The 27,424-nt window shown below is 43.5% G+C and overlaps 1 protein-coding gene and 1 long non-coding RNA gene across 8 annotated transcripts in view; both read right to left on the bottom strand.

Annotated features, from left to right (window-relative positions):
- smyd2a (SET and MYND domain containing 2a) overlaps window positions 1-10,868 on the bottom strand; it is a 31,945-nt gene extending 21,077 nt beyond the window's left edge. Inside the window, exons 1-3 of one of the 2 annotated variants that reach the window (XM_071366798.1) lie at window positions 10,263-10,868; window positions 4,661-4,724; window positions 929-1,039 (exon numbers count right to left, since the gene is read on the bottom strand). In XM_071366798.1, the coding sequence (XP_071222899.1) occupies window positions 929-1,039; window positions 4,661-4,724; window positions 10,263-10,450 (363 nt within the window). In that variant the 5' untranslated portion in view covers window positions 10,451-10,868. The remainder of the gene's footprint in view (window positions 1-928; window positions 1,040-4,660; window positions 4,725-10,262) is intronic. The other variant, XM_071366797.1, reaches the window with a different exon arrangement.
- Window positions 10,869-18,510: 7,642 nt separating this feature from the next.
- LOC139553969 (uncharacterized) lies at window positions 18,511-26,373 on the bottom strand. Of its 6 annotated transcripts, none has more exons than XR_011670779.1 (5): window positions 26,316-26,373; window positions 20,778-20,874; window positions 20,512-20,605; window positions 19,405-19,514; window positions 18,511-19,146 (listed from the first exon to the last, which is right to left on the bottom strand). It is a non-coding gene; the product is annotated as an uncharacterized lncRNA (long non-coding RNA). The 6 variants fall into 6 exon arrangements; XR_011670777.1 differs by having other exon boundaries at window positions 26,196-26,366; XR_011670776.1 differs by having other exon boundaries at window positions 20,512-20,608; window positions 26,196-26,349.
- Between the last annotated feature and the right edge of the window lie 1,051 nt (window positions 26,374-27,424).

The following is a 27,424-nucleotide window of genomic DNA, read 5'->3' as shown; positions in this document are numbered from 1 at the left end:
AAGTCATATAAAATTACACATACCCGACACAATCATATCAGAACCGACCCAGATCTGTCACATTATTTAGAATTCTGGATCAAGACCAGCTCAGGTCCCGGAGGATCGGGTCTCGGGTATTCGGGTACAAGTGGATACGTGAAGACCTCTAGCGCACACACATAGTAGGACCCGTAAATTATATCTACTTTATTATGTGTATTTTACATCAACAAGGAGCATCAGGAACAGTGCCTTCAGAAAGTATTTAGACCCCTTGATTTTGTTACGTTAGAGCCTTATTCTAAAATGGATTAAATTGGTTTTTTCCATCATCAACCTAAACACAATACCCCGTAATGACATCACAATACCCCATAATGACATCACAATACCCCGTAATGACATCACCCCATAATGACAAAGCGAAAACAGATTTTTAGAAATCTTTGCAAAAAAACGTAAATATCACATTTACATAAGTATTCAGACCCTTCACTCAGTACTTTGTTGAAGCACCTTTGGCAGCGATTACAACCTCAAGTCTTATTGGGTATGGCGCTACAAGCTTGGCACACCTGTATTTTGGGGAGTTTCTCCCATTATTCTCTGCAGATTCTCTCAAGCTCTGTCAGGTTGGATGGGGGGTGTCGATGTACAGCTATTTTCAGGACTCTCCAGAGATGTTCAATCGGGTTCAAGACCAGGCTCTGGCTGGGCCACTCAATGAGACTTGTCCCGAAGTCACTCCTGCGTTGTCTTGGATGTGTACTTGGTTTTTGCTCTGACATGCACGGTCAACTGTGGGACCTTATACCGACAGGTGTGCCTTTCCAAATCATGTCCAATTAATTGGATTTACCAGAAGTGGACTCCAATGTAACAAAATTGGAAAAAGTAAAGGGGTCTGAATACTTTCCAAATGCACTGTGCGCACACACGTACTGACCTGTTTCATGATGATCCTGGCCACCAGTCTGACGGTCTCTGATGGACACCAGTTCTCCCCATAAGAACACATGGCTGTACACTCTAACTTGTGCATGGGCCAGTCGCCCTTCTATTGTTTGTGTAAAGAGACAGAATATTTTAGAGACACAGGACACAGAACACAGTAAGTCCACAGGCTGGGAGTTCCCGAGGAGATGTTTGAGAACTACTGGTCTAACCCAGTGGTTCCACTAGCTCACTGGTCTAACCCAGTGGTTCCACTAGCTCACTGGTCTAACCCAGTGGTTCCACTAGCTCACTGGTCTAACCCAGTGGTTCCAATAGCTCACTGGTCTAACCCAGTGGTTCCAATAACTCACTGGTCTAACCCAGTGGTTCCACTAGCTCACTGGTCTAACCCAGTGGTTCCAATAGCTCACTGGTCTAACCCAGTGGTTCCACTAGCGCACTGGTCTAACCCAGGGGTTCCAATAACTCACTGGTCTAACCCAGGGGTTCCAATAGCTCACTGGTCTAACCCAGTGGTTCCACTAGCTCACTGGTCTAACCCAGGGGTTCCAATAACTCACTGGTCTAACCCAGGGGTTCCACTAGCTCACTGGTCTAACCCAGTGGTTCCACTAGCTCACTGGTCTAACCCAGTGGTTCCACTAGCTCACTGGTCTAACCCAGTAGTTCCAATAGCTCACTGGTCTAACCCAGTGGTTTCACTAGCTCACTGGTCTAAACCAGTGGTTCCACTAGCTCACTGGTCTAACCCAGTGGTTCCAATAGCTCACTGGTCTAACCCAGTGGTTCCAATAGCTCACTGGTCTAAACCAGTGGTTCCACTAGCTCACTGGTCTAACCCAGTGGTTCCAATAGCTCACTGGTCTAACCCAGTGGTTCCAATGGTCTAAACCAGTGGTTCCAATAGCTCACTGGTCTAACCCAGTGGTTCCAATAGCTCACTGGTCTAACCCAGTGGTTCCAATGGTCTAAACCAGTGGTTCCAATAGCTCACTGGTCTAACCCAGTGGTTCCAATAGCTCACTGGTCTAACCCAGTGGTTCCAATGGTCTAACCCAGTGGTTCCACTAGCTCACTGGTCTAACACAGTGGTTCCACTAGCTCACTGGTCTAACCCAGTGGTTCCAATGGTCTAACCCAGTGGTTCCAATAGCTCACTGGTCTAACCCAGTGGTTCCAATAGCTCACTGGTCTAACCCAGTGGTTCCAATAGCTCACTGGTCTAACCAAGTGGTTCCAATAGCTCACTGGTCTAACCCAGTGGTTCCAATGGTCTAACCCAGTGGTTCCATTAGCTCACTGGTCTAACCAAGTGGTTCCAGTAGCTCACTGGTCTAACCCAGTGGTTCCAATGGTCTAACCCAGTGGTTCCAATGGTCTAACCCAGTGGTTCCACTAGCTCACTGGTCTAACCCAGTGGTTCCATTAGCTCACTGGTCTAACCCAGTGGTTCCACTAGCTCACTGGTCTAACCCAGTGGTTCCAGTAGCTCACTGGTCTAACCCAGTGGTTCCAATGGTCTAACCCAGTGGTTCCACTAGCTCACTGGTCTAACCCAGTGGTTCCATTAGCTCACTGGTCTAACCCAGTGGTTCCACTAGCTCACTGGTCTAACCCAGTGGTTCCAATGGTCTAACCCAGTGGTTCCACTAGCTCACTGGTCTAACCCAGTGGTTCCAATGGTCTAACCCAGTGGTTCCACTAGCTCACTGGTCTAACCCAGTGGTTCCAATGGTCTAACCCAGTGGTTCCACTAGCTCACTGGTCTAACCCAGTGGTTCCAATGGTCTAACCCAGTGGTTCCACTAGCTCACTGGTCTAACCCAGTGGTTCCAATAGCTCACTGGTCTAACCCAGTGGTTCCAATGGTCTAACCCAGTGGTTCCACTAGCTGGGGGAGCGGTGAGGAGTTACACTGGGGGAGCGGTGAGGAGTTACACTGGGGGAGGAGTTACACTGGGGGAGGGGGAGGAGTTACACAGGGGGAGGAGTTACACTGGGGGAGCGGTGAGGAGTTACACTGGGGGAGCGGTGAGGAGTTACACTGGGGGAGTGGTGAGGAGTTACACTGGGGGAGCGGTGAGGAGTTACACTGGGGGAGCGGTGAGGAGTTACACTGGGGGAGTGGTGAGGAGTTACACTGGGGGAGCGGTGAGGAGTTACACTGGGGGAGCGGTGAGGAGTTACACTGGGGGAGTGGTGAGCAGTTACACTGGGGGAGTGGTGAGGAGTTACACTGGGGGAGAGGTGAGGAGTTACACTGGGGGAGGGGTGAGGAGTTACACTGGGGGAGGGGTTACACTGGGGGAGTGGTGAGGAGTTACACTGGGGGAGTGGTGAGGAGTTACACTGGGGGAGTGGTGAGGAGTTACACTGGGGGAGGGGTTACACTGGGGGAGCGGTAAGGAGTTACACTGGGGGAGTGGTGAGGAGTTACACTGGGGGAGTGGTGAGGAGTTACACTGGGGGAGGGGTGAGGAGTTACACTGGGGGAGTGGTGAGGAGTTAGACTGGGGGAGTGGTGAGGCGTTACACTGGGGGAGTGGTGAGGAGTTACACTGGGGGAGTGGTGAGGAGTTACACTGGGGGAGTGGTGAGGAGTTACACTGGGGGAGGGGTTACACTGGGGGAGTGGTGAGCAGTTACACTGGGGGAGCGGTGAGGAGTTACACTGGGGGAGTGGTGAGGAGTTACACTGGGGGAGTGGTGAGGAGTTACACTGGGGGAGGGGTGAGGAGTTACACTGGGGGAGGGGTGAGGAGTTACACTGTGGGAGCGGTGAGGATTTACACTGGGGGAGGGGTGAGGAGTTACACTGGGGGAGTGGTGAGGAGTTACACTGGGGGAGGGGTTAGACTGGGGGAGTGGTGAGGAGTTACACTGGGGGAGGGGTTACACTGGGGGAGTGGTGCAGAGTTACACTGGGGGAGGGGGGAGGAGTTACACTGGGGGAGTGGTGAGGAGTTACACTGGGGGAGGAGTTACACTGGGGGAGCGGTGAGGAGTTACACTGGGGGAGGGGTGAGGAGTTACACTGGGGGAGGGGGGAGGAGTTACACTGGGGGAGGGGTGAGGAGTTACACTGGGGGAGGGGTTACACTGGGGGAGCGGTGAGGAGTTACACTGGGGGAGGAGTTACACTGGGGGAGGGGTGAGGAGTTACACTGGGGGAGGAGTTACACCTGGGGAGGGGTGAGGAGTTACACTGGGGGAGGAGTTACACTGGGGGAGGAGTTACACTGGGGGAGCGGTGAGGAGTTACACTGGGGGAGGAGTTACACCTGGGGAGCGGTGAGGAGTTACACTGGGGGAGGAGTTACACTGGGGGAGGAGTTACACTGGGGGAGGAGTTACACTGGGGGAGCGGTGAGGAGTTACACTGGGGGAGGAGTTACACTGGGGGAGCGGTGAGGAGTTACACTGGGGGAGGAGTTACACCTGGGGAGGGGTGAGGAGTTACACTGGGGGAGTGGGGAGGAGTTACACTGGGGGAGGGGTAAGGAGTTACACTGGGGGAGCGGTGAGGAGTTACACTGGGGGAGTGGTGAGGAGTTACACTGGGGGAGGAGTTACACTGGGGGAGTGTGTTCACTATGAACTTTTCCTAGTGGCCAGGGCTCCATTTCTCTGAAACACACACACTTTCCCTGGGGAGTAGATTTCTGACTGGGACTGTTTTCTCAGCCCCTACAGTACAGTGGTAGATACATTTACACTATACCTGGCAGTCCATCTCACAGTAGTACGCTTGTTTACATCGCCCACATTTGGAGAGGCCTTCCCTCCTTGGGGGGGGGGGGGGGGGGGGAAGAGGAAGAGAGCGAGATGTGACATCATCAACAGAAAGGATAAGAAACACATTAATAACTACACACTATTCTCTCTCTCTCTCACACACACACACACACACACACACCTAGTGAGGGTTATTCTCACCCATCTCTCTTAAGGGCAAATGGTGCAGAGAAAGGTCACTTTCCTATATATATATATATATATATATATATATATATATATATATATATATGTATGTATAAATAAATCTGGGCATGTCTCCAGAAACAAGCAAGGCGATGGTGTGTATAGGTCTGTGTGTGTGAATATATAAAGGCCTCTCCTCTCCCAGAGAGTCAGGAATGAGTTTGTCTAGTAGTCTCCTCTCCTAGCTGTTCTCTAGTAGTAGTCTCCTCTCCTAGCTGTTCTCTAGTAGTCTCCTCTCCTAGCTGTTCTCTAGTAGTCTCCTCTCCTAGCTGTTCTCTAGTAGTCTCCTCTCCTAGCTGTTCTCTAGTAGTAGTCTCATCTCCTAGCTGTTCTCTAGTAGTCTCCTCTCCTAGCTGTTCTCTAGTAGTCTCCTCTCCTAGCTGTTCTCTAGTAGTCTCCTCTCCTCTCCTAGCTGTTCTCTAGTAGTCTCCTCTCCTAGCTGTTCTCTAGTAGTAGTCTCATCTCCTAGCTGTTCTCTAGTAGTCTCCTCTCCTAGCTGTTCTCTAGTAGTCTCCTCTCCTAGCTGTTCTCTAGTAGTCTCCTCTCCTAGCTGTTCTCTAGTAGTCTCCTCTCCTAGCTGTTCTCTAGTAGTCTCCTCTCCTAGCTGTTCTCTAGTAGTCTCCTCTCCTAGCTGTTCTCTAGTAGTCTCCTCTCCTAGCTGTTCTCTAGTAGTAGTCTCCTCTCCTAGCTGTTCTCTAGTAGTCTCCTCTCCTAGCTGTTCTCTAGTAGTCTCCTCTCCTAGCTGTTCTTTAGTAGTCTCCTCTCCTAGCTGTTCTCTAGTAGTAGTCTCCTCTCCTAGCTGTTCTGTAGTAGTAGTCTCCTCTCCTAGCTGTTCTCTAGTAGTCTCCTCTCCTAGCTGTTCTCTAGTAGTCTCCTCTCCTAGCTGTTCTCTAGTAGTCTCCTCTCCTAGCTGTTCTCTAGTAGTCTCCACTCCTAGCTGTTCTCTAGTAGTAGTCTCCTCTCCTAGCTGTTCTCTAGTAGTCTCCTCTCCTCCTGTTCTCTAGTAGTAGTCTCCTCTCCTAGCTGTTCTCTAGTAGTCTCCTCTCCTCCTGTTCTCTAGTACTCTCCTCTCCTAGCTGTTCTTTAGTAGTCTCCTCTCCTAGCTGTTCTCTAGTAGTCTCCTCTCCTAGCTGTTCTCTAGTAGTCTCCTCTCCTAGCTGTTCTTTAGTAGTCTCCTCTCCTAGCTGTTCTCTAGTAGTAGTCTCCTCTCCTAGCTGTTCTCTAGTAGTCTCCTCTCCTAGCTGTTCTTTAGTAGTCTCCTCTCCTAGCTGTTCTTTAGTAGTCTCCTCTCCTAGCTGTTCTCTAGTAGTCTCCTCTCCTAGCTGTTCTCTAGTAGTAGTCTCCTCTCCTAGCTGTTCTTTAGTAGTCTCCTCTCCTAGCTGTTCTCTAGTAGTCTCCTCTCCTAGCTGTTCTCTAGTAGTACTCTCCTCTCCTAGCTGTTCTTTAGTAGTCTCCTCTCCTAGCTGTTCTCTAGTAGTCTCCTCTCCTAGCTGTTCTTTAGTAGTCTCCTCTCCTAGCTGTTCTCTAGTAGTAGTCTCCTCTCCTAGCTGTTCTCTAGTAGTCTCCTCTCCTAGCTGTTCTTTAGTAGTCTCCTCTCCTAGCTGTTCTTTAGTAGTCTCCTCTCCTAGCTGTTCTCTAGTAGTCTCCTCTCCTAGCTGTTCTCTAGTAGTCTCCTCTCCTAGCTGTTCTCTAGTAGTCTCCTCTCCTAGCTGTTCTCTAGTAGTAGTCTCCACTCCTAGCTGTTCTCTAGTAGTCTCCTCTCCTAGCTGTTCTCTAGTAGTCTCCTCTCCTAGCTGTTCTCTAGTAGTCTCCTCTCCTAGCTGTTCTCTAGTAGTCTCCTCTCCTAGCTGTTCTCTAGTAGTAGTCTCCTCTCCTAGCTGTTCTCTAGTTGTCTCCTCTCCTAGCTGTTCTCTAGTAGTAGTCTCCTCTCCTAGCTGTTCTCTAGTAGTCTCCTCTCCTAGCTGTTCTCTAGTAGTCTCCTCTCCTAGCTGTTCTCTAGTAGTCTCCTCTCCTAGCTGTTCTCTAGTAGTCTCCTCTCCTAGCTGTTCTCTAGTAGTCTCCTCTCCTAGCTGTTCTCTAGTAGTAGTCTCCTCTCCTAGCTGTTCTCTAGTAGTCTCCTCTCCTCCTGTTCTCTAGTAGTAGTCTCCTCTCCTAGCTGTTCTCTAGTAGTCTCCTCTCCTCCTGTTCTCTAGTAGTAGTCTCCTCTCCTAGCTGTTCTCTAGTAGTCTCCTCTCCTCCTGTTCTCTAGTAGTAGTCTCCTCTCCTAGCTGTTCTCTAGTAGTCTCCTCTCCTCCTGTTCTCTAGTAGTAGTCTCCTCTCCTAGCTGTTCTCTAGTAGTCTCCTCTCCTAGCTGTTCTCTAGTAGTCTCCTCTCCTCCTGTTCTCTAGTAGTAGTCTCCTCTCCTAGCTGTTCTCTAGTAGTCTCCTCTCCTCCTGTTCTCTAGTAGTAGTCTCCTCTCCTAGCTGTTCTTTAGTAGTCTCCTCTCCTAGCTGTTCTCTAGTAGTCTCCTCTCCTCCTGTTCTCTAGTAGTAGTCTCCTCTCCTAGCTGTTCTTTAGTAGTCTCCTCTCCTAGCTGTTCTCTAGTAGTCTCCTCTCCTCCTGTTCTCTAGTAGTAGTCTCCTCTCCTAGCTGTTCTCTAGTAGTCTCCTCTCCTAGCTGTTCTCTAGTTGTCTCCTCTCCTAGCTGTTCTCTAGTAGTCTCCTCTCCTAGCTGTTCTTTAGTAGTCTCCTCTCCTAGCTGTTCTCTAGTAGTCTCCTCTCCTAGCTGTTCTCTAGTAGTCTCCTCTCCTAGCTGTTCTCTAGTAGTCTCCTCTCCTAGCTGTTCTCTAGTAGTCTCCTCTCCTAGCTGTTCTCTAGTAGTCTCCACTCCACTCCTAGCTGTTCTCTAGTAGTCTCCTCTCCTAGCTGTTCTCTAGTAGTCTCCTCTCCACTCCTAGCTGTTCTCTAGTACTCTCCTCTCCTAGCTGTTCTCTAGTAGTCTCCTCTCCTAGCTGTTCTCTAGTAGTCTCCTCTCCTAGCTGTTCTCTAGTAGTCTCCTCTCCTAGCTGTTCTCTAGTAGTCTCCTCTCCTAGCTGTTCTCTAGTAGTCTCCTCTCCTCTCCTAGCTGTTCTCTAGTAGTCTCCTCTCATCTCCTAGCTGTTCTCTAGTAGTAGTCTCCTCTCCGCTCCTAGCTGTTCTCTAGTAGTCTCCTCTCCTAGCTGTTCTCTAGTAGTCTCCTCTCCACTCCTAGCTGTTCTCTAGTGGTCTCCTCTCCTCTCCTAGCTGTTCTCTAGTGGTCTCCTCTCCACTCCTAGCTGTTCTCTAGTAGTAGTCGCCTCTCCACTCCTAGCTGTTCTCTAGTAGTAGTCTCCTCTCCTCTCCTAGCTGTTCTCTAGTAGTAGTCTCCTCTCCTAGCTGTTCTCTAGTAGTCTCCTCTCCTAGCTGTTCTCTAGTAGTCTCCTCTCCTAGCTGTTCTCTAGTAGTAGTCTCCTCTCCACTCCTAGCTGTTCTCTAGTAGTAGTCTCCTCTCTGTTCTCTAGTAGTAGTCCCCTCTCCTCTCCTAGCTGTTCTCTAGTAGTCTCCTCTCCTAGCTGTTCTCTAGTAGTAGTCTCCTCTCCTCTCCTAGCTGTTCTCTAGTAGTAGTCTCCTCTCCTAGCTGTTCTCTAGTACTCTCCTCTCCTAGCTGTTCTCTAGTAGTAGTCTCCTCTCCACTCCTAGCTGTTCTCTAGTAGTAGTCTCCTCTCCTCTCCTAGCTGTTCTCTGGTAGTAGTCTCCTCTCCACTCCTAGCTGTTCTCTAGCAGTCTCCTCTCCTAGCTGTTCTCTGGTAGTAGTCTCCTCTCCACTCCTAGGTGTTCTCTAGTAGTCTCCTCTTCTAGCTGTTCTGTAGTAGTAGTCTCCACTCCACTCCTAGCTGTTCTCTAGTTGTCTCCTCTCCTAGCTGTTCTCTAGTAGTAGTCTCCTCTCCTAGCTGTTCTCTAGTAGTCTCCTCTCCACTCCTAGCTGTTCTCTAGTAGTCTCCTCTCCTAGCTGTTCTCTAGTAGTCTCCTCTCCACTCCTAGCTGTTCTCTAGTAGTCTCCTCTCCTAGCTGTTCTTTAGTAGTCTCCTCTCCTAGCTGTTCTTTAGTAGTCTCCTCTCCTAGCTGTTCTCTAGTAGTCTCCTCTCCTAGCTGTTCTTCAGTAGTCTCCTCTCCTAGCTGTTCTCTAGTAGTCTCCTCTCCTAGCTGTTCTTTAGTAGTCTCCTCTCCTAGCTGTTCTTTAGTAGTCTCCTCTCCTAGCTGTTCTCTAGTAGTCTCCTCTCCTAGCTGTTCTCTAGTAGTCTCCTCTCCTAGCTGTTCTCTAGTAGTAGTCTCCTCTCCTAGCTGTTCTCTAGTAGTCTCTTCTCCACTCCACTCCTAGCTGTTCTCTAGTAGTAGTCTCCTCTCCTAGCTGTTCTCTAGTAGTCTCCACTCCTAGCTGTTCTCTAGTAGTAGTCTCCTCTCTGTTCTCTAGTAGTAGTCTCCTCTCCTAGCTGTTCTTTAGTAGTCTCCTCTCCTAGCTGTTCTCTAGTAGTCTCCTCTCCTAGCTGTTCTCTAGTAGTAGTCCCCTCTCCTCTCCTAGCTGTTCTCTAGTAGTCTCCTCTCCTAGCTGTTCTCTAGTAGTCTCCTCTCCTAGCTGTTCTCTAGTAGTCTCCTCTCCTAGCTGTTCTCTAGTAGTAGTCTCCTCTCTGTTCTCTAGTAGTAGTCCCCTCTCCTCTCCTAGCTGTTCTCTAGTAGTCTCCTCTCCTAGCTGTTCTCTAGTAGTAGTCTCCACTCCACTCCTAGCAGTCTCATAAAACTTCTCAGACTATGAGTGCTGACCAGGTCCACCCTGTACATGTAATCATATTCATTATGATCTAAAAAGGGAAAACAGATCCTAGATCAGGGTAATATCCATAGTAGTCACTGGAACAGCACCCCAAGTTGATTCAATGTGTGTGTGTGTGTGTGTGTGTGTGTGTGTGTGTGTGTGTGTGTGTCAAAGCAACTTCATTCATTACTGAACAACAAGCTGAGCCAGATACTGAATGAACCTGATCTGATTAAACTGTCAGCTTCTGAAAGACATGCCGTACCCACATGGTGGTGAGTGTGACTTCCACTTCTAGTCACAATGTCTTCAAGGATGTAAAATGATTGCTACAATGTTATTATGGTTTGCTAATACCTTAAGAAAAATCTACAACTAGTCCTTCATCAAGTGACACACAGTTAAAGCAATATAACTTTCATGCAGAATGAGGTTGGTCAGGTAGCTGGATAGAACCATAAATATAACTTAGATGTGATTTATATTCTACAACCCAACGCAGTCATGTTCTGAGAGTTGTACAGACAGTTCAGTACCTGGTGAAGCAGTATTCACAGTGGGCTCCTCTCTCGTTTACTGTCAGCACGTAGGAATAGGCAGGACAGACAAATACTAAGTCTCCGACAGCAAAGTGCTTCACAGCCCGCAGTCCCCTGCCCTTCCCCGGGCTAGCGAACCTCTCGGTCCCCTCTATACCCTCGTTCTTCATACATATGCCATTCATCTTTAATAATGCCGTGGTCTGTTGACCTAGCTAGCTATGCTACTTTTATATTGCTGCTTGCTTGTTGCAAGACTAGCTATACCACTCGTGAAATGACGTTTGCAAGCCAGAGAGCTAGGCAACGTTGGAGTCCTCTTGCAAAAACACAATTATCAGACTTGCTAGCGGTTCGTAATTCCCAAGGGCCTTGTTTGCAGTGTTGCTTGTATGTCTGTCAGCGGCTAAGTAAGGTTAGTTTGCTGGCTGGTTTTGGATACACACTGACACCAAAAATGTTCTAATATGTGCTGACACGAATGCCTCCTCTCTCCCCAATACCAAACGGAAAGGCTATCATAAACTAGCTAGCCTTTAGCTAGCCTAGCGTCATATGGCTAACTTCTCAACCCTACGACACGGAGCTACAGGATACCGAGAGGTCCTAATGCCCCGAAAGGTTCAGAGAGAGAAAGCGCTCAGACTAGGGTTGCAGAATTAATTTTTTAACCTACACAAAATCCCAAGATTTTCCAGAAGTACAGATTTGACAAATATTTGAAATCGGGAGTGAGTAAGAAGGAAATCCGCAATCTTCCAATCAGGATTTCTGGGAAAGTTAGCAGGAATTTTGCAACCCTCAAACAACATAAAATGGTTCAGACGTTGCTGGAGATAATCATTGACAATCTTGTACCACCATCGTGTGGCCAACAGATAGTATGAATTATATTTTGGCCAAACGATGGTGGTACAAGATTGTCTTAATTGAGCGTCGCATCAGTGAATTAGATAATGGGGGTTTGGCCATTAGATAATTAGATTATCTACCTCACTTGCTTTGGCAATGTTAACACATGTTTCCCATGCCAATAAAGCCCCTTGAATTGAATTGAATGTTGTGTGTCGCCACCTGGTGGTCATAGTTGGTTCTTTGTCTTTTTATAATACAGCCCTCTGCCTCCATCTTCTGGACAGACGATATGTTAAAGTTGTACATTGGAGTGTGCATTGTCCCATTGCAGCAATTTGTTGGACTAGTCACTTAGACGGAAAAACCCACACCGCAAAGCATATTTTCTTATTTTTTACACCCCTTTTCGATCCTGTCACATCACTGCAATTCCCCAACGGGCTCGGGAGAGGCGAAGTCATGCGTCCTCCGAAACATGATCCACCTAACCGCGCTCCTTAACACCCGCCAGCTTAACCCGAAAGCCAGCCGCACCAATGTATCGGAGGAACTGGCAACCGGCTCAGCCCGCAGGCACCCGGCCTGCCACAAGGAGTCGCTAGAGCGCGCTGAGCCAATTAAAGCCCCAGTGGCCAAACCCCCTCTAACCCGGACGACGCTGGGCCACGGCCGGTTGTGGCACAGCCTGAGAATAAATGTACATGGGGCATGAGATCGCTGCGCCACTCGGGAGGCCCACCTCAAAACATTTCCAACAAGGATCGAGTGATAGAGGTGTTTTGAAGTTACTGCTGAACGACAGGCGCAGCCGTTAGTACTGGGTTTGCGCTCGCTAACCGCAAAGATGTTCCTGCAGGAGTCATGTAAATCCAGTTGGACTTTTTTTGTTGGCATTAGCCGAAAACACACTTCCAAGTGTTCCTGGACAACGAATCCTTGGAAAAAGAACCAGTTATTTCACACTGGTCACCAGGTTTGACCTCAGTTCAAATTAAAAGCAGTCAATTCAGGAAATTATTTGAATAAAACAATTCTTAAATTGAAAAACATTTAAAATAAATAGCTTCTAGTTTTCAGTTTATTAAGATGTATTGAACATTCATTTGTTTTTCAATTAATAAATAGTAATTTGTGATTACTTCCTGAATTGACAGCCTTCAATTCAAATTCAGCCCAACCCGGACCTACACCATGGCTGGGTTTCATTGAAATAAATAAGAGCCTCTAATGTCCTGCAACAATAAGTGTCCAGTGTAGCAGGCCTGTAAAAACACTTTCAACGGTGAATCTCCATTGAACATGATTTTTAGGATGTATCTACATCTCAGACACTGGCCCTAGGAGATCTCATTTTATTTAAGCCGGAGAACCTGTTGCCAGACTAGAATTAACATAACACTCAAAGATTGTGGTATAACAAAGTGTTAAAGGAATTTTGATTCCTGTTTATTAACCAATTCAATTAAAACATTCTGCCCATAAATAAGAATTTGTAAGATAATTATCAGCCAAATGGACAGAAAACCAGTCTTAAAATCAATCAATCAATAGCGTTTATTCTCAAGAGTACTGATCATAATACATTTTACATCAGGTTATATAATAAATATGATGTCATAGGTTTTAAATGTCCAACCTCCTCTCGGATACAATGGCAATACAGTTCGAGTTCTCATTACTGTCTGCCACCTGTTCAACTATCTACAACCAACCCAAGGTCTTTCCCCTCCCTGGGTAGAGACAGAATGTCCTGTAAGGAACACAGCATTCCAGCCTGTCTGAAGATAACTCCATTCTTTCTAATAAGGAACATATTACACTCAGAATTATGATTATAATAAGTTTCATTCATACAGTAACGTCTAAGTCAAATGTATACATATTTTAGTCATTAAACACAAAAATCCCGTAACACAAAGCAAAGTGACAAAATATACCCAATGATATGCTAGATGAAATGTTTAAAGAGCAAATCATTTCAGATCTATACACAGGGTTTCCATTTCAGATCTATACACAGGGTTTCCATTTCAGATCTATACACAGGGTTTCCATTTCAGATCTATACACAGGGTTTCCATTTCAGATCTATACACAGGGTTTCCATTTCAGATCTATACACAGGGTTTCCATTTCAGATCTATACACAGGGTTTCCATTTCAGATCTATACACAGGGTTTCCATTTCAGATCTATACACAGGGTTTCCATTTCAGATCTATACACAGGGTTTCCATTTCAGATCTATACACAGGGTTTCCATTTCAGATCTATACACAGGGTTTCCATTTCAGATCTATACACAGGGTTTCCATTTCAGATCTATACACAGGGTTTCCATTTCAGATCTATACACAGGGTTTCCATTTCAGATCTATACACAGGGTTTCCATTTCAGATCTATACACAGGGTTTCCATTTCAGATCTATACACAGGGTTTCCATTTCAGATCTATACACAGGGTTTCCATTTCAGATCTATACACAGGGTTTCCATTTCAGATCTATACACAGGGTTTCCATTTCAGATCTATACACAGGGTTTCCATTTCAGATCTATACACCGGGTTTCCATTTCAGATCTATACACCGGGTTTCCATTTCAGATCTATACACAGGGTTTCCATTTCAGATCTATACACCGGGTTTCCATTTCAGATCTATACACCGGGTTTCCATTTCAGATCTATACACAGGGTTTCCATTTCAGATCTATACACAGGGTTTCCATTTCAGATCTATACACAGGGTTTCCATTTCAGATCTATACACAGGGTTTCCATTTCAGATCTATACACAGGGTTTCCATTTCAGATCTATACACAGGGTTTCCATTTCAGATCTATACACAGGGTTTCCATTTCAGATCTATACACAGGGTTTCCATTTCAGATCTATACACAGGGTTTCCATTTCAGATCTATACACAGGGTTTCCATTTCAGATCTATACACAGGGTTTCCATTTCAGATCTATACACAGGGTTTCCATTTCAGATCTATACACAGGGTTTCCATTTCAGATCTATACACAGGGTTTCCATTTCAGATCTATACACAGGGTTTCCATTTCAGATCTATACACAGGGTTTCCATTTCAGATCTATACACAGGGTTTCCATTTCAGATCTATACACAGGGTTTCCATTTCAGATCTATACACAGGGTTTCCATTTCAGATCTATACACAGGGTTTCCATTTCAGATCTATACACAGGGTTTCCATTTCAGATCTATACACAGGGTTTCCATTTCAGATCTATACACAGGGTTTCCATTTCAGATCTATACACAGGGTTTCCATTTCAGATCTATACACAGGGTTTCCATTTCAGATCTATACACAGGGTTTCCATTTCAGATCTATACACAGGGTTTCCATTTCAGATCTATACACAGGGTTTCCATTTCAGATCTATACACAGGGTTTCCATTTCAGATCTATACACAGGGTTTCCATTTCAGATCTATACACAGGGTTTCCATTTCAGATCTATACACAGGGTTTCCATTTCAGATCTATACACAGGGTTTCCATTTCAGATCTATACACAGGGTTTCCATTTCAGATCTATACACAGGGTTTCCATTTCAGATCTATACACAGGGTTTCCATTTCAGATCTATACACAGGGTTTCCATTTCAGATCTATACACAGGGTTTCCATTTCAGATCTATACACAGGGTTTCCATTTCAGATCTATACACAGGGTTTCCATTTCAGATCTATACACAGGGTTTCCATTTCAGATCTATACACAGGGTTTCCATTTCAGATCTATACACAGGGTTTCCATTTCAGATCTATACACAGGGTTTCCATTTCAGATCTATACACAGGGTTTCCATTTCAGATCTATACACAGGGTTTCCATTTCAGATCTATACACAGGGTTTCCATTTCAGATCTATACACAGGGTTTCCATTTCAGATCTATACACAGGGTTTCCATTTCAGATCTATACACAGGGTTTCCATTTCAGATCTATACACAGGGTTTCCATTTCAGATCTATACACAGGGTTTCCATTTCAGATCTATACACAGGGTTTCCATTTCAGATCTATACACAGGGTTTCCATTTCAGATCTATACACAGGGTTTCCATTTCAGATCTATACACAGGGTTTCCATTTCAGATCTATACACAGGGTTTCCATTTCAGATCTATACACAGGGTTTCCATTTCAGATCTATACACAGGGTTTCCATTTCAGATCTATACACAGGGTTTCCATTTCAGATCTATACACAGGGTTTCCATTTCAGATCTATACACAGGGTTTCCATTTCAGATCTATACACAGGGTTTCCATTTCAGATCTATACACAGGGTTTCCATTTCAGATCTATACACAGGGTTTCCATTTCAGATCTATACACAGGGTTTCCATTTCAGATCTATACACAGGGTTTCCATTTCAGATCTATACACAGGGTTTCCATTTCAGATCTATACACAGGGTTTCCATTTCAGATCTATACACAGGGTTTCCATTTCAGATCTATACACAGGGTTTCCATTTCAGATCTATACACAGGGTTTCCATTTCAGATCTATACACAGGGTTTCCATTTCAGATCTATACACAGGGTTTCCATTTCAGATCTATACACAGGGTTTCCATTTCAGATCTATACACAGGGTTTCCATTTCAGATCTATACACAGGGTTTCCATTTCAGATCTATACACAGGGTTTCCATTTCAGATCTATACACAGGGTTTCCATTTCAGATCTATACACAGGGTTTCCATTTCAGATCTATACACAGGGTTTCCATTTCAGATCTATACACAGGGTTTCCATTTCAGATCTATACACAGGGTTTCCATTTCAGATCTATACACAGGGTTTCCATTTCAGATCTATACACAGGGTTTCCATTTCAGATCTATACACAGGGTTTCCATTTCAGATCTATACACAGGGTTTCCATTTCAGATCTATACACAGGGTTTCCATTTCAGATCTATACACAGGGTTTCCATTTCAGATCTATACACAGGGTTTCCATTTCAGATCTATACACAGGGTTTCCATTTCAGATCTATACACAGGGTTTCCATTTCAGATCTATACACAGGGTTTCCATTTCAGATCTATACACAGGGTTTCCATTTCAGATCTATACACAGGGTTTCCATTTCAGATCTATACACAGGGTTTCCATTTCAGATCTATACACAGGGTTTCCATTTCAGATCTATACACAGGGTTTCCATTTCAGATCTATACACAGGGTTTCCATTTCAGATCTATACACAGGGTTTCCATTTCAGATCTATACACAGGGTTTCCATTTCAGATCTATACACAGGGTTTCCATTTCAGATCTATACACAGGGTTTCCATTTCAGATCTATACACAGGGTTTCCATTTCAGATCTATACACAGGGTTTCCATTTCAGATCTATACACAGGGTTTCCATTTCAGATCTATACACAGGGTTTCCATTTCAGATCTATACACAGGGTTTCCATTTCAGATCTATACACAGGGTTTCCATTTCAGATCTATACACAGGGTTTCCATTTCAGATCTATACACAGGGTTTCCATTTCAGATCTATACACAGGGTTTCCATTTCAGATCTATACACAGGGTTTCCATTTCAGATCTATACACAGGGTTTCCATTTCAGATCTATACACAGGGTTTCCATTTCAGATCTATACACAGGGTTTCCATTTCAGATCTATACACAGGGTTTCCATTTCAGATCTATACACAGGGTTTCCATTTCAGATCTATACACAGGGTTTCCATTTCAGATCTATACACCGGGTTTCCATTTCAGATCTATACACAGGGTTTCCATTTCAGATCTATACACCGGGTTTCCATTTCAGATCTATACACAGGGTTTCCATTTCAGATCTATACACAGGGTTTCCATTTCAGATCTATACACAGGGTTTCCATTTCAGATCTATACACAGGGTTTCCATTTCAGATCTATACACAGGGTTTCCATTTCAGATCTATACACAGGGTTTCCATTTCAGATCTATACACAGGGTTTCCATTTCAGATCTATACACAGGGTTTCCATTTCAGATCTATACACAGGGTTTCCATTTCAGATCTATACACAGGGTTTCCATTTCAGATCTATACACAGGGTTTCCATTTCAGATCTATACACAGGGTTTCCATTTCAGATCTATACACAGGGTTTCCATTTCAGATCTATACACAGGGTTTCCATTTCAGATCTATACACAGGGTTTCCATTTCAGATCTATACACAGGGTTTCCATTTCAGATCTATACACAGGGTTTCCATTTCAGATCTATACACAGGGTTTCCATTTCAGATCTATACACAGGGTTTCCATTTCAGATCTATACACAGGGTTTCCATTTCAGATCTATACACAGGGTTTCCATTTCAGATCTATACACAGGGTTTCCATTTCAGATCTATACACAGGGTTTCCATTTCAGATCTATACACAGGGTTTCCATTTCAGATCTATACACAGGGTTTCCATTTCAGATCTATACACAGGGTTTCCATTTCAGATCTATACACAGGGTTTCCATTTCAGATCTATACACAGGGTTTCCATTTCAGATCTATACACAGGGTTTCCATTTCAGATCTATACACAGGGTTTCCATTTCAGATCTATACACAGGGTTTCCATTTCAGATCTATACACAGGGTTTCCATTTCAGATCTATACACAGGGTTTCCATTTCAGATCTATACACAGGGTTTCCATTTCAGATCTATACACAGGGTTTCCATTTCAGATCTATACACAGGGTTTCCATTTCAGATCTATACACAGGGTTTCCATTTCAGATCTATACACAGGGTTTCCATTTCAGATCTATACACAGGGTTTCCATTTCAGATCTATACACAGGGTTTCCATTTCAGATCTATACACAGGGTTTCCATTTCAGATCTATACACAGGGTTTCCATTTCAGATCTATACACAGGGTTTCCATTTCAGATCTATACACAGGGTTTCCATTTCAGATCTATACACAGGGTTTCCATTTCAGATCTATACACAGGGTTTCCATTTCAGATCTATACACAGGGTTTCCATTTCAGATCTATACACAGGGTTTCCATTTCAGATCTATACACAGGGTTTCCATTTCAGATCTATACACAGGGTTTCCATTTCAGATCTATACACAGGGTTTCCATTTCAGATCTATACACAGGGTTTCCATTTCAGATCTATACACAGGGTTTCCATTTCAGATCTATACACAGGGTTTCCATTTCAGATCTATACACAGGGTTTCCATTTCAGATCTATACACAGGGTTTCCATTTCAGATCTATACACAGGGTTTCCACTCTTAAGATGCACAAAAAAATTCCACGACAAAAGGCCAAACAGTGTAAATGCGAGAATATATATATATTTTTTTAATGACCATTGAATTTCCAAAACGTGATGTGTACAGGAAATTTAATAAAAAGAATGTAATACATTATTTAATACAATTGCATACAGTTAAGTGCCTTGGAGGTAAGAGCTGGGGGTTGCTTCTGGACAAGGCCCTGTTATCCTTCTCCTGAAAGCGTGGTCCCTCTCCAAAGCCTTTTATATTGTCCTGAGTGTGGACATCTACATTTATCTCAATGTACTGGTTACTACCTGAACTCTCCTTATAACCATCATCTAATCAGGATTAGAACGCTGTATCCCTCCTAACAGATCGGTCTACTTCCTGTGACCTCACAACCAGTCAGAGTACTCCGTCCACTGGTGAGGAGAGTCTGATGAACATTGTGTTCCTGTTGAGTTCAAAGACGACCAGTCAGAGTACTCAGTCCACTGGTGAGGAGAGTCTGATGAACATTGTATTCCTGTTCTGGTAAAAGTTCAGGTCAGTCCGTCCATGGAATAGAGTTCAAAAACAACCAGTCTGACAGGAAATCAACATGGCTGAAGGTGTAACAGTGGTGTCCAACATCCTCAAGGCAGGTCCACATGTTGAGGATGGAGTCAGACTTCATGTCCCTCTAGTATGGCAAATAGAGGACCTGTGAATAAAATGAAGAGAAACATTATGCATTCACAGTGGCAATCAAGTTTCTGTGGGTGGTTAAACCCGAAGTAGGGATATATGGGGGTGGTTAAACCCGAAGTAGGGATATATGGGGGTGGTTAAACCCGAAGTAGGGATATATGGGGGTGGTTAAACCCGAAGTAGGGATATATGGGGGTGGTTAAACCCGAAGTAGGGATATATGGGGGTGGTTAAATCCGAAGTAGGGATATATGGAATGTCTGGAACTCACCGGCAGAGATGCCACCTCGTCATCATGACAGAAGTAGCGTCCTCAAGTGTTGGTCTCCTGGGAACAAGCCACTGCTCCTGACATACTGCAGGTGGCCTTCTTCTCCACCACTAGAAATCACAGTGTTTAGTGCCAGTGTTAATCACAGTGTTCAGTGCCAGTGTTAATCAGTGTTTAGTGCCAGTGTTAATCACAGTGTTTAGTGCCAGTGTTAATCAGTGTTTTGTGCCAGTGTTAATCACAGTGTTTAGTGCCAGTGTTAATCACAGTGTTTAGTGCCAGTGTTTAGTGCCAGTGTTAATCACAGTGTTTAGTGCCAGTGTTAATCACAGTGTTTAGTGCCAGTGTTAATCACAGTGTTTAGTGCCAGTGTTAATCACAGTGTTTAGTGCCAGTGTTAATCACAGTGTTTAGTGCCAGTGTTAATCACAGTGTTTAGTGCCAGTGTTAATCACAGTGTTTAGTGCCAGTGTTAATCAGTGTTTAGTGCCAGTGTTAATCACAGTGTTTAGTGCCAGTCTTAATCACAGTGTTTAGTGCCAGTGTTAATCAGTGTTTAGTGCCAGTGTTAATCACAGTGTTTAGTGCCAGTGTTAATCACAGTGTTTAGTGCCAGTGTTAATCAGTGTTTAGTGCCAGTGTTAATCACAGTGTTTAGTGCCAGTGTTAATCACAGTGTTTAGTGCCAGTGTTAATCAGTGTTTAGTGCCAGTGTTAATCACAGTGTTTAGTGCCAGTGTTAATCAGTGTTTAGTGCCAGTGTTAATCACAGTGTTTAGTGCCAGTGTTAATCACAGTGTTTAGTGCCAGTGTTAATCAACGTGATGTCCACTCCACATACAGTATAATAATTAGATAACATTGACATCCCCAATAAACTCTTCTAAGCCACAATGTCTGCGTTGAGGCAGGCAGCCCAATTCTGATCATTTTCCATTCATTTACATTTTGACCAATCACATCAGATCTTTTTAAAAGCTGATCTGATTGGTCAAAAGACCAATTAGTGAAGAAAACAAATTCAGAATTGGGCTGCCTGTCTAAAGGCAGCAACATTGTAAAAAAAAATCTGATTTAAAAAAATATATATTTTGGGATTTAACACACCTTTAGGGATTTGGGGTTTTCACTTGTGTAGAGTTGAAAGTGTTCAGTCCAACATGGAGAAGAGATGATACGACCACGCTGCTTTAGGGAAACTCTGCTGGAAACACAAGCTCATGTGTGAAGTTATCAGACCAAGCAAATACAGCTAATTCACAGTCATTTAAGTGTTGACATGAATGGTACTGGCACCAGTCAGATTCTATGAATTCTTCAAATGTTAACATAATTTACCCCCCTCCAAAAAAACTAACAAATGACTTGCATACCTTTTCATCCATAGGCTCACGTGTCATAACTAGCTACCGATTCTGATTCATACGCGATGTTTGGAAGAAGGGGAGACTTGTGCACTGAGACGAGTGACTGAGTGAGAGGATCACTCCCAAAACAGAGAACAAAACAGAGAACAAAACAATTCTGATCGAACTGCAGTTCCTCACAATAAAATGACAGCTCTACGAATATCAGTGGAAGTATCCTTAAAATAAATAAATAATAATCTTAGTTTACGGTAGAATAAGTCCATGTTCAAAATCAGAACCTGTGGGCGACAGTAAGGCAGGTTATCTCTAAATCTTTCCAAAAAAAACAAAAACAAAAACAAAATAGCTGATTTAAAAAGAAGAGTATAAAAACACAATCTATCATAGTAGGTTATTTCACTCTTAGAAAATAAAATATCCTTGTCTTTTTATTTCTAACAAAAAAAGATGAGAGGTTCTTCTACAGAGGCGTGTAAAAGGTAGTGGAGTTTGTCTCGTCAATGAATACGTCGTAAAATGGTTAAAAGAAAATAAGTCTTATCAATAATCCTGCTGTATTCAGTCTCTACAGCAAGACTAGGGATTAAAAGTTAAACAGGAAGGAAGGCCAAGGGAATCTGCAAAAAATCCACTATTCAAAGACTAAACCCTTAATACGAATACATGTAAAATATATTGTCTCCCTATTTTCACTTAATCCTAAAAAGACTAGGCTACTCCTTTCTTGTGTACCAATTTCTGAATTGGTCCAAGAAATGCTGGTGTAGCGTCCCATTAAACATTTAACTACAGTATGCCTAATGAATTCCCCACTCCGTAAGGCTTGTTGACTCTGTTCCAGGGTGAGTACTAGAATGGAAGTCTACAGGGAGACCTAAAAACTAGTGTTACATTAGGACCCTTTCACATTCCAAGTATGAACTTTGGATCAATGTATAGGAACCTTTCACATTCCAAGTATGATCCAAAGACCGATGTAGAATTCAGTCATTTGAAAACACACTTTTTGAAACTTTGAAACTATTGTGATAAAGGCAGCCCAATATATGAAAGTAAAGTAAGTCATAGTATGGACTTCCTGTCCAGACTGAAGCTCCATCCTGTCCAGACTGAAACTCCATCCTGTCTAGACTGAAGCTCCATCCTGTCCAGACTGAAACGCCACCCTGTCCAGACTGAAACTCCATCCTGTCCAGACTGAAACGCCATCCTGTCCAGACTGAAACTCCATCCTGTCCAGACTGAAGCTCCATCCTGTCCAGACTGAAACGCCATCCTGTCCAGACTGAAACGCCATCCTGTCCAGACTGAAACGCCATCCTGTCCAGACTGAAACTCCATCCTGTCCAGACTGGAGCTCCATCCAGTCCAGACTGAAACTCCATCCAGTCCAGATTGAAACTCCATCCTGTCCAGACTGAAACTCCATCCTGTCCAGACTGATTCTGGGTGTTTCTTTCTACCACACAAGTGATCAACAGCCCTTCTTCCTTTTGGCAAAACTCTTGTCTCTGCAGTGATTTTAACACTGACAGTTTTAATTTTTTTTAGTCCAGAGCCATTCCCAAGTACGAGTCGTCTTCTTGAACTGACGGAATTTGACTTAGCCTTTTGCAGATTTTCAATAGCCCCCAAATCCTAGGATGTCTGATCTGTATTCAGCAAGGATTTGTTAGCATTTCTCCCCAGAACCAGTCTCAACTACAAAGCATTTTGAAAGTTCAGTAAGAATCCACCTCGTGTTGCACTTCCTCACATATAACAATATCAATCTTCTTCTTTTTTTCAGGCAAATGAGAAACTGGCGTTTCACAGCGAGCAGATCAGACTTTTCTTTCCATCTTGCATCTTTTCTTTTTCCTGAGATCTCAGTCAGGAAGTGCTTTTCTTTTTCCTGAGATCTCAGTCAGGAAGTGCTTTTCTTTTTCCTGAGATCTCAGTCAGGAAGTGCTTTTCTTTTTCCTGAGATCTCAGTCAGGAAGTGCTTTTCTTTCCCTGGCAGATCAGAGATGCTCTCCATCTCATCTCAATGAGGTTCTACTTGTCTGACAACTTTATTTTCCTTCTTGGCTATAAACATTTATTTATCCTCATTAAATCCCTTTTTTCCCCCTTGTTACTTCTGTCAGCCTATGGTATTTTGGCTCAAGTGATGCTGCAGGGACCTTCTGGTTATATCTGTGAAGTTGGCTCGATTTGACTTCCGAAAGGACCACTTTCTGCAGCTGGTAGTGGTGACTGCGGAAGGCTGAATAAATTTCCAGTCAGGATATTACTGGGTGTTGATCCATCTTTGATCAAATGCTCTTCAGATGTTCTGACAGTATCTTGGTCTTCAGAGAAATAAACCCGTTTGACCTCAGAGTGAAGATCTGACTCCTCCTTTATGTAGATGTCAGCAGGTCCATTATCCCGGCCAAGCGTCGCTGCTTCATCAGCGGAGATCGTTTCAACTGTCTCCATAGCGATAGTGTCTTTACCACAAAGAGGATAAAACAGCCTCGCATCTTGTTCCATATTTTTTTCAGGAAAATAATCTGAAAGCACAGTTTTTTTTGCCTGGCTTTTAATCACACTTGGTATTATAAACACTTCTTTAGAGATTTCTCCTTTTCCCAAGAGCTCAGGTTTGTGTTTCTGAATCATTCTTTTCACTTTACAGTTAATACGCAGTTGAAAGAGATTACGTCTCTGATTTTGCAAACTAAGATCAAAATTATATTTTAGAATATCAAAGAGAATATATCCAAATCTTTTTTCTTTTTTATGGTAGGATTTTATCTTAGCATATTTATACACCTCAAATATTACACCGTTTGTCAGTAAATTAAATTCCAGTTTCTTTTTAGAAGGTTTGGATGTAACATCAAGGTCCAGACCTATTTCCTCACAGAGTGGGTAGCACGCTTTGGCTTTCACCATTTCTTTGGTGTGAGACGTCACATTTGATTGGTCTAAGTTGGTAACAACAATTTGCTTTGTTTCATCAGTACAAAGCGCAAGGTCAGTCTCATCAGAGATTCTCTCTATTTTGACACAATGAGGTTCTACTTGTACGACTTCAAAAAAATGGCCTCCCTCGGTCTCCTTGGTTACTAACATGTCCGTGTCTTTCTTTTTCCTCATTAAATTCAATCTCCTCCTTTTTGATACTTCTTTCATTTGGTATTTCGGCTCAAGTGATGCTGTAGTGACCTTCTGGTTTGTGGACATCTCCGCAGGATTCTTTCGTTTGCGTGACGTCTTTAAGAAGGCTTCATTTTCAAGTTCCCATCTCCATGTACCGTTTTTACCTGTCCTGCGCTGCAAAACTGCTCTTAACCTTCCCATTATATCTTCAGCCAGCTCAGTTTTCCCACTTTTTAAATCCAAATCAAAATTATGCTCGAGAACCTCACACACAATCTGCTTCCAATTTCCACACACTTGTGAGGCAAAATCAGCCAATTCAAACATTACATCTCTGGTCAATAGATGCAAGTCAAGTTTCTTAGTTTTCCCATATTTTGATTTCACAACAAGGTCAAGTCCTTTTTCCTTACAGATGGGGTAGAGGTCCCTCAATGCTTCTTCTACAGTGGGCATTATTAAGGATTGGCCCATTTTTCTATCTGTCTGAGTTGTGAAGGTCTTCGTCTGGACATGTTGAGGATAGACAATGCCCATATCAGACTCATACCTTGTGCAGATATCATTACGTCCATTTTCAGGGCCAAGGATTGCCGTCTCATCAGCACACCGTGTTACATCTGTCTCAGTAGAGAAGCTCTCAGTCGTCACATGCAGAGGAGAGATTAGGCCCACAACAGGCTCCTCCTTTATGCAAATGTCAAAAGGTGTAGGATTTGACAAGCTGTTTTGCAAATAGAACTGTGCCCATTTAAGGGAGTATTCCAAAACTTTAACTGTCTTTGGATCAGGAAGTTCAAACACCTCTGTTAACCACTCAGGTGTTCTCTTGGAATGCACCTTCAGCATTTCTTTTAATTTCTTTTCTACCTTGTTTGAAAAGTCATATTGTTGTTCATTTTGTACACCAAGACCAAAGTTGTAATCTAGAATATCGAAGATAACATGAGGGCGAGATCTATTAATGTTTTTAGCATATTCTGACACCTCAAGCATTACACCAAATGTCAGGAAATGTAAATCGAGTTTCTGTTTCGCTCCCGATCCAACATTGAAATCTACACCTATTTCCTTGCACTTGGCGTATGGATCTTTCCAATATTTGCCAAACTTTCTTAGGTTGGGTCTTGAGTAACTGGCACGACACTGACGTATACATTTATCCTCTAACGTTTTCTGGCATTGTAGTCTTCGTCTTAAATTGGCATTGTAGTCTTCCTCTTCATCAGAGGGAAAGTTCAATGGCTCACAATATTCTGGAAGAATAGGCCTAGTAGATACAGCTAAATGACAGCTGCTTTCTGTAGCAGGTGAGGTTAGCACAGAATGAATGGCAGTACTATGGCTTGGGATATTAACATTGTCAGAGGGCCATTCATTATTGGTCTGGGTCTGTGTTTGGCTGGAAACCTGTGAAGTTGGGTTGATTTGAGCTTCAAAATAACCACTGGAGGTGGATGCATGTCCTGTCAGACTCAGAATATCACTGGACGGTGCTAAATGCCATGACTGCTCTTTGATTAAATTCCCTTCAGATGTGCCGATGGTATCTTGATCTTTACAGAAATAAACCATTTTGACAGTCCTGCTCTCCCCATCACTTGCACCGGTCATTTCAGGAAAAATACGTAAAATCTGCCCTTGGCTTGTTGTTTGGGGACTGATGGGAGGTACATGTGAATGCTCTTTCAGTAAACCCACATGGTAACCTGTTTCTGTGTTTCCTGACAATGTTGAATTTGGGTAATCTATCCAGGCATTAATCGAATCAGACCAAATGATTGTTTGGGATATCTCCCTCTCATCTTCCTCTAGCTTAACGTCAACATCCATTTTGCACCAATGTCTCTACAAAGACAAAGTAATCAAAACCCCCTGATGACATTAATCTCTAAATGAGCTAGACAGATAATGTAATTTCCACTATATAAATTACCTAGCCAAATGCCTGCAAATGCCTACATCGTATTTGGAGATGTAGCTATCTAGCGTCAGCTAACTAACTAACAATGAGAAACACTCTTTGCGCCACTTCGATACAACTACGACCGGAAGTTACTTTTTCGTAGCAGATTAGTACAAATTATTACGCAACAGGTTATGATAATCAATGTAGCAGGTTAGGACAATTTGGTTAAGGTTATGCAAAATAATTAGGGATAGCAAAACGGCCCTCCTAACCTGCTATTAAAATCATTTCCGGTCGTAGCTCTATCGAAGTGGCGAGAAAAGAGTGTGTCCCAGCTAGCTAGGTTCGTTGTCCGTAACCTGCTAGACTAACTAACGCTTTACCTTTACAGGTGGAGGGCTACTGCAAATCCCTTGGCCTTCATTCTATTTAGATAAATGCTGCAAAATATTTCAAAAAACTTCGTATGCTAGCTAGTACACTCAAAACGCAGCAGCACGCACCGGAGTGGAATATTTACGGAAGCGTTTTGAAGTCGACGTCAGAGGGTTGTGGCTCCATGAAGTACAGACGGAAGTGATGACAATATTCGTTATCCTTTCGCCATGCGTTTTGGTCTTGGCTAGAAGGAGTACAGCTGCGGACAGAAGTTGATATTTGTATTTATTTTATCAAACAAATTGAAGTACTTGTTTCTCTCCAAATGGGAATAGAATACAACCTTTTAGTGTCAAGTAAGGGCTTTTTACACTATTAGAATGCACGTTCACGTCATTATGTGTTTTGGGACAGGCTGCGGCACCTATAATTGGGTAGATAATAATATGAACACACAGCGTTGACATGGACATTTTAGTCATTTTGCAGACACTCTTATCCAGAGCGATTTACAGGAGCAATTAGGGTTAAGTGCCTTGCTCAAATGTACATCGGCAGATGTTTTACCTAGTCGGCTAGGGGATTCGGTTACTGGCCCAACGCTCTGAACCGCTAAGTTACCTGCATTAACAAGGGATTCACATTTTTTTCCAAATGGGGTCCCCTGCATTTTCTATTGTCAATTTGAGGTCATTTACAGAAAAAGTGTAGGGACCCCTGACATAGCAGCATGACTGGTTCCTGTATTTGATATTAAGATGTACATTTCTTTATATGTCCTTAAAATCCAATGCTCTTTCTGTTAGGCTACTACCTGTCAATCTTTGTTATTTTGGCTCAAGTGATGCTGCAGTGACCTTTTGGTTATATCTGTGAAGTTTATTCTGATTTTACTTTCAAAATAACCTCTTTCTTCAGTCGATAGTGGTGACTGGTAGGCTGAATACATTTCCTGTCAGAAAATTACTGGGCTGTAAATCCCAGCAACAAATAAATGTGTATTCTAGTTTATGGACACGTCTACAACCAGGAGCTCAAATTTATGGGAACAGAAATAATTTAAGAATGGGACGCCATGAAATTTGATTTGACATATATGGCCACTCCTCCCCCTTTCTGTAACCTGTCAGATTTTAAATACATTATAATAATTTACTTCAATGTCTTTATCAGAGACAGAACAATTTAACCATGTTTCAGAGAGAACCAGAATGTCAGGACATGAGTCCTGTAC

Source organism: Salvelinus alpinus, chromosome 25 (assembly GCF_045679555.1).
Source record: "Salvelinus alpinus chromosome 25, SLU_Salpinus.1, whole genome shotgun sequence".
Taxonomy (NCBI): Eukaryota; Metazoa; Chordata; class Actinopteri; order Salmoniformes; family Salmonidae; genus Salvelinus; species Salvelinus alpinus.
Note: the sequence above shows the minus strand (reverse complement) of the source record. Positions and strands in the feature narration are given on the sequence as shown.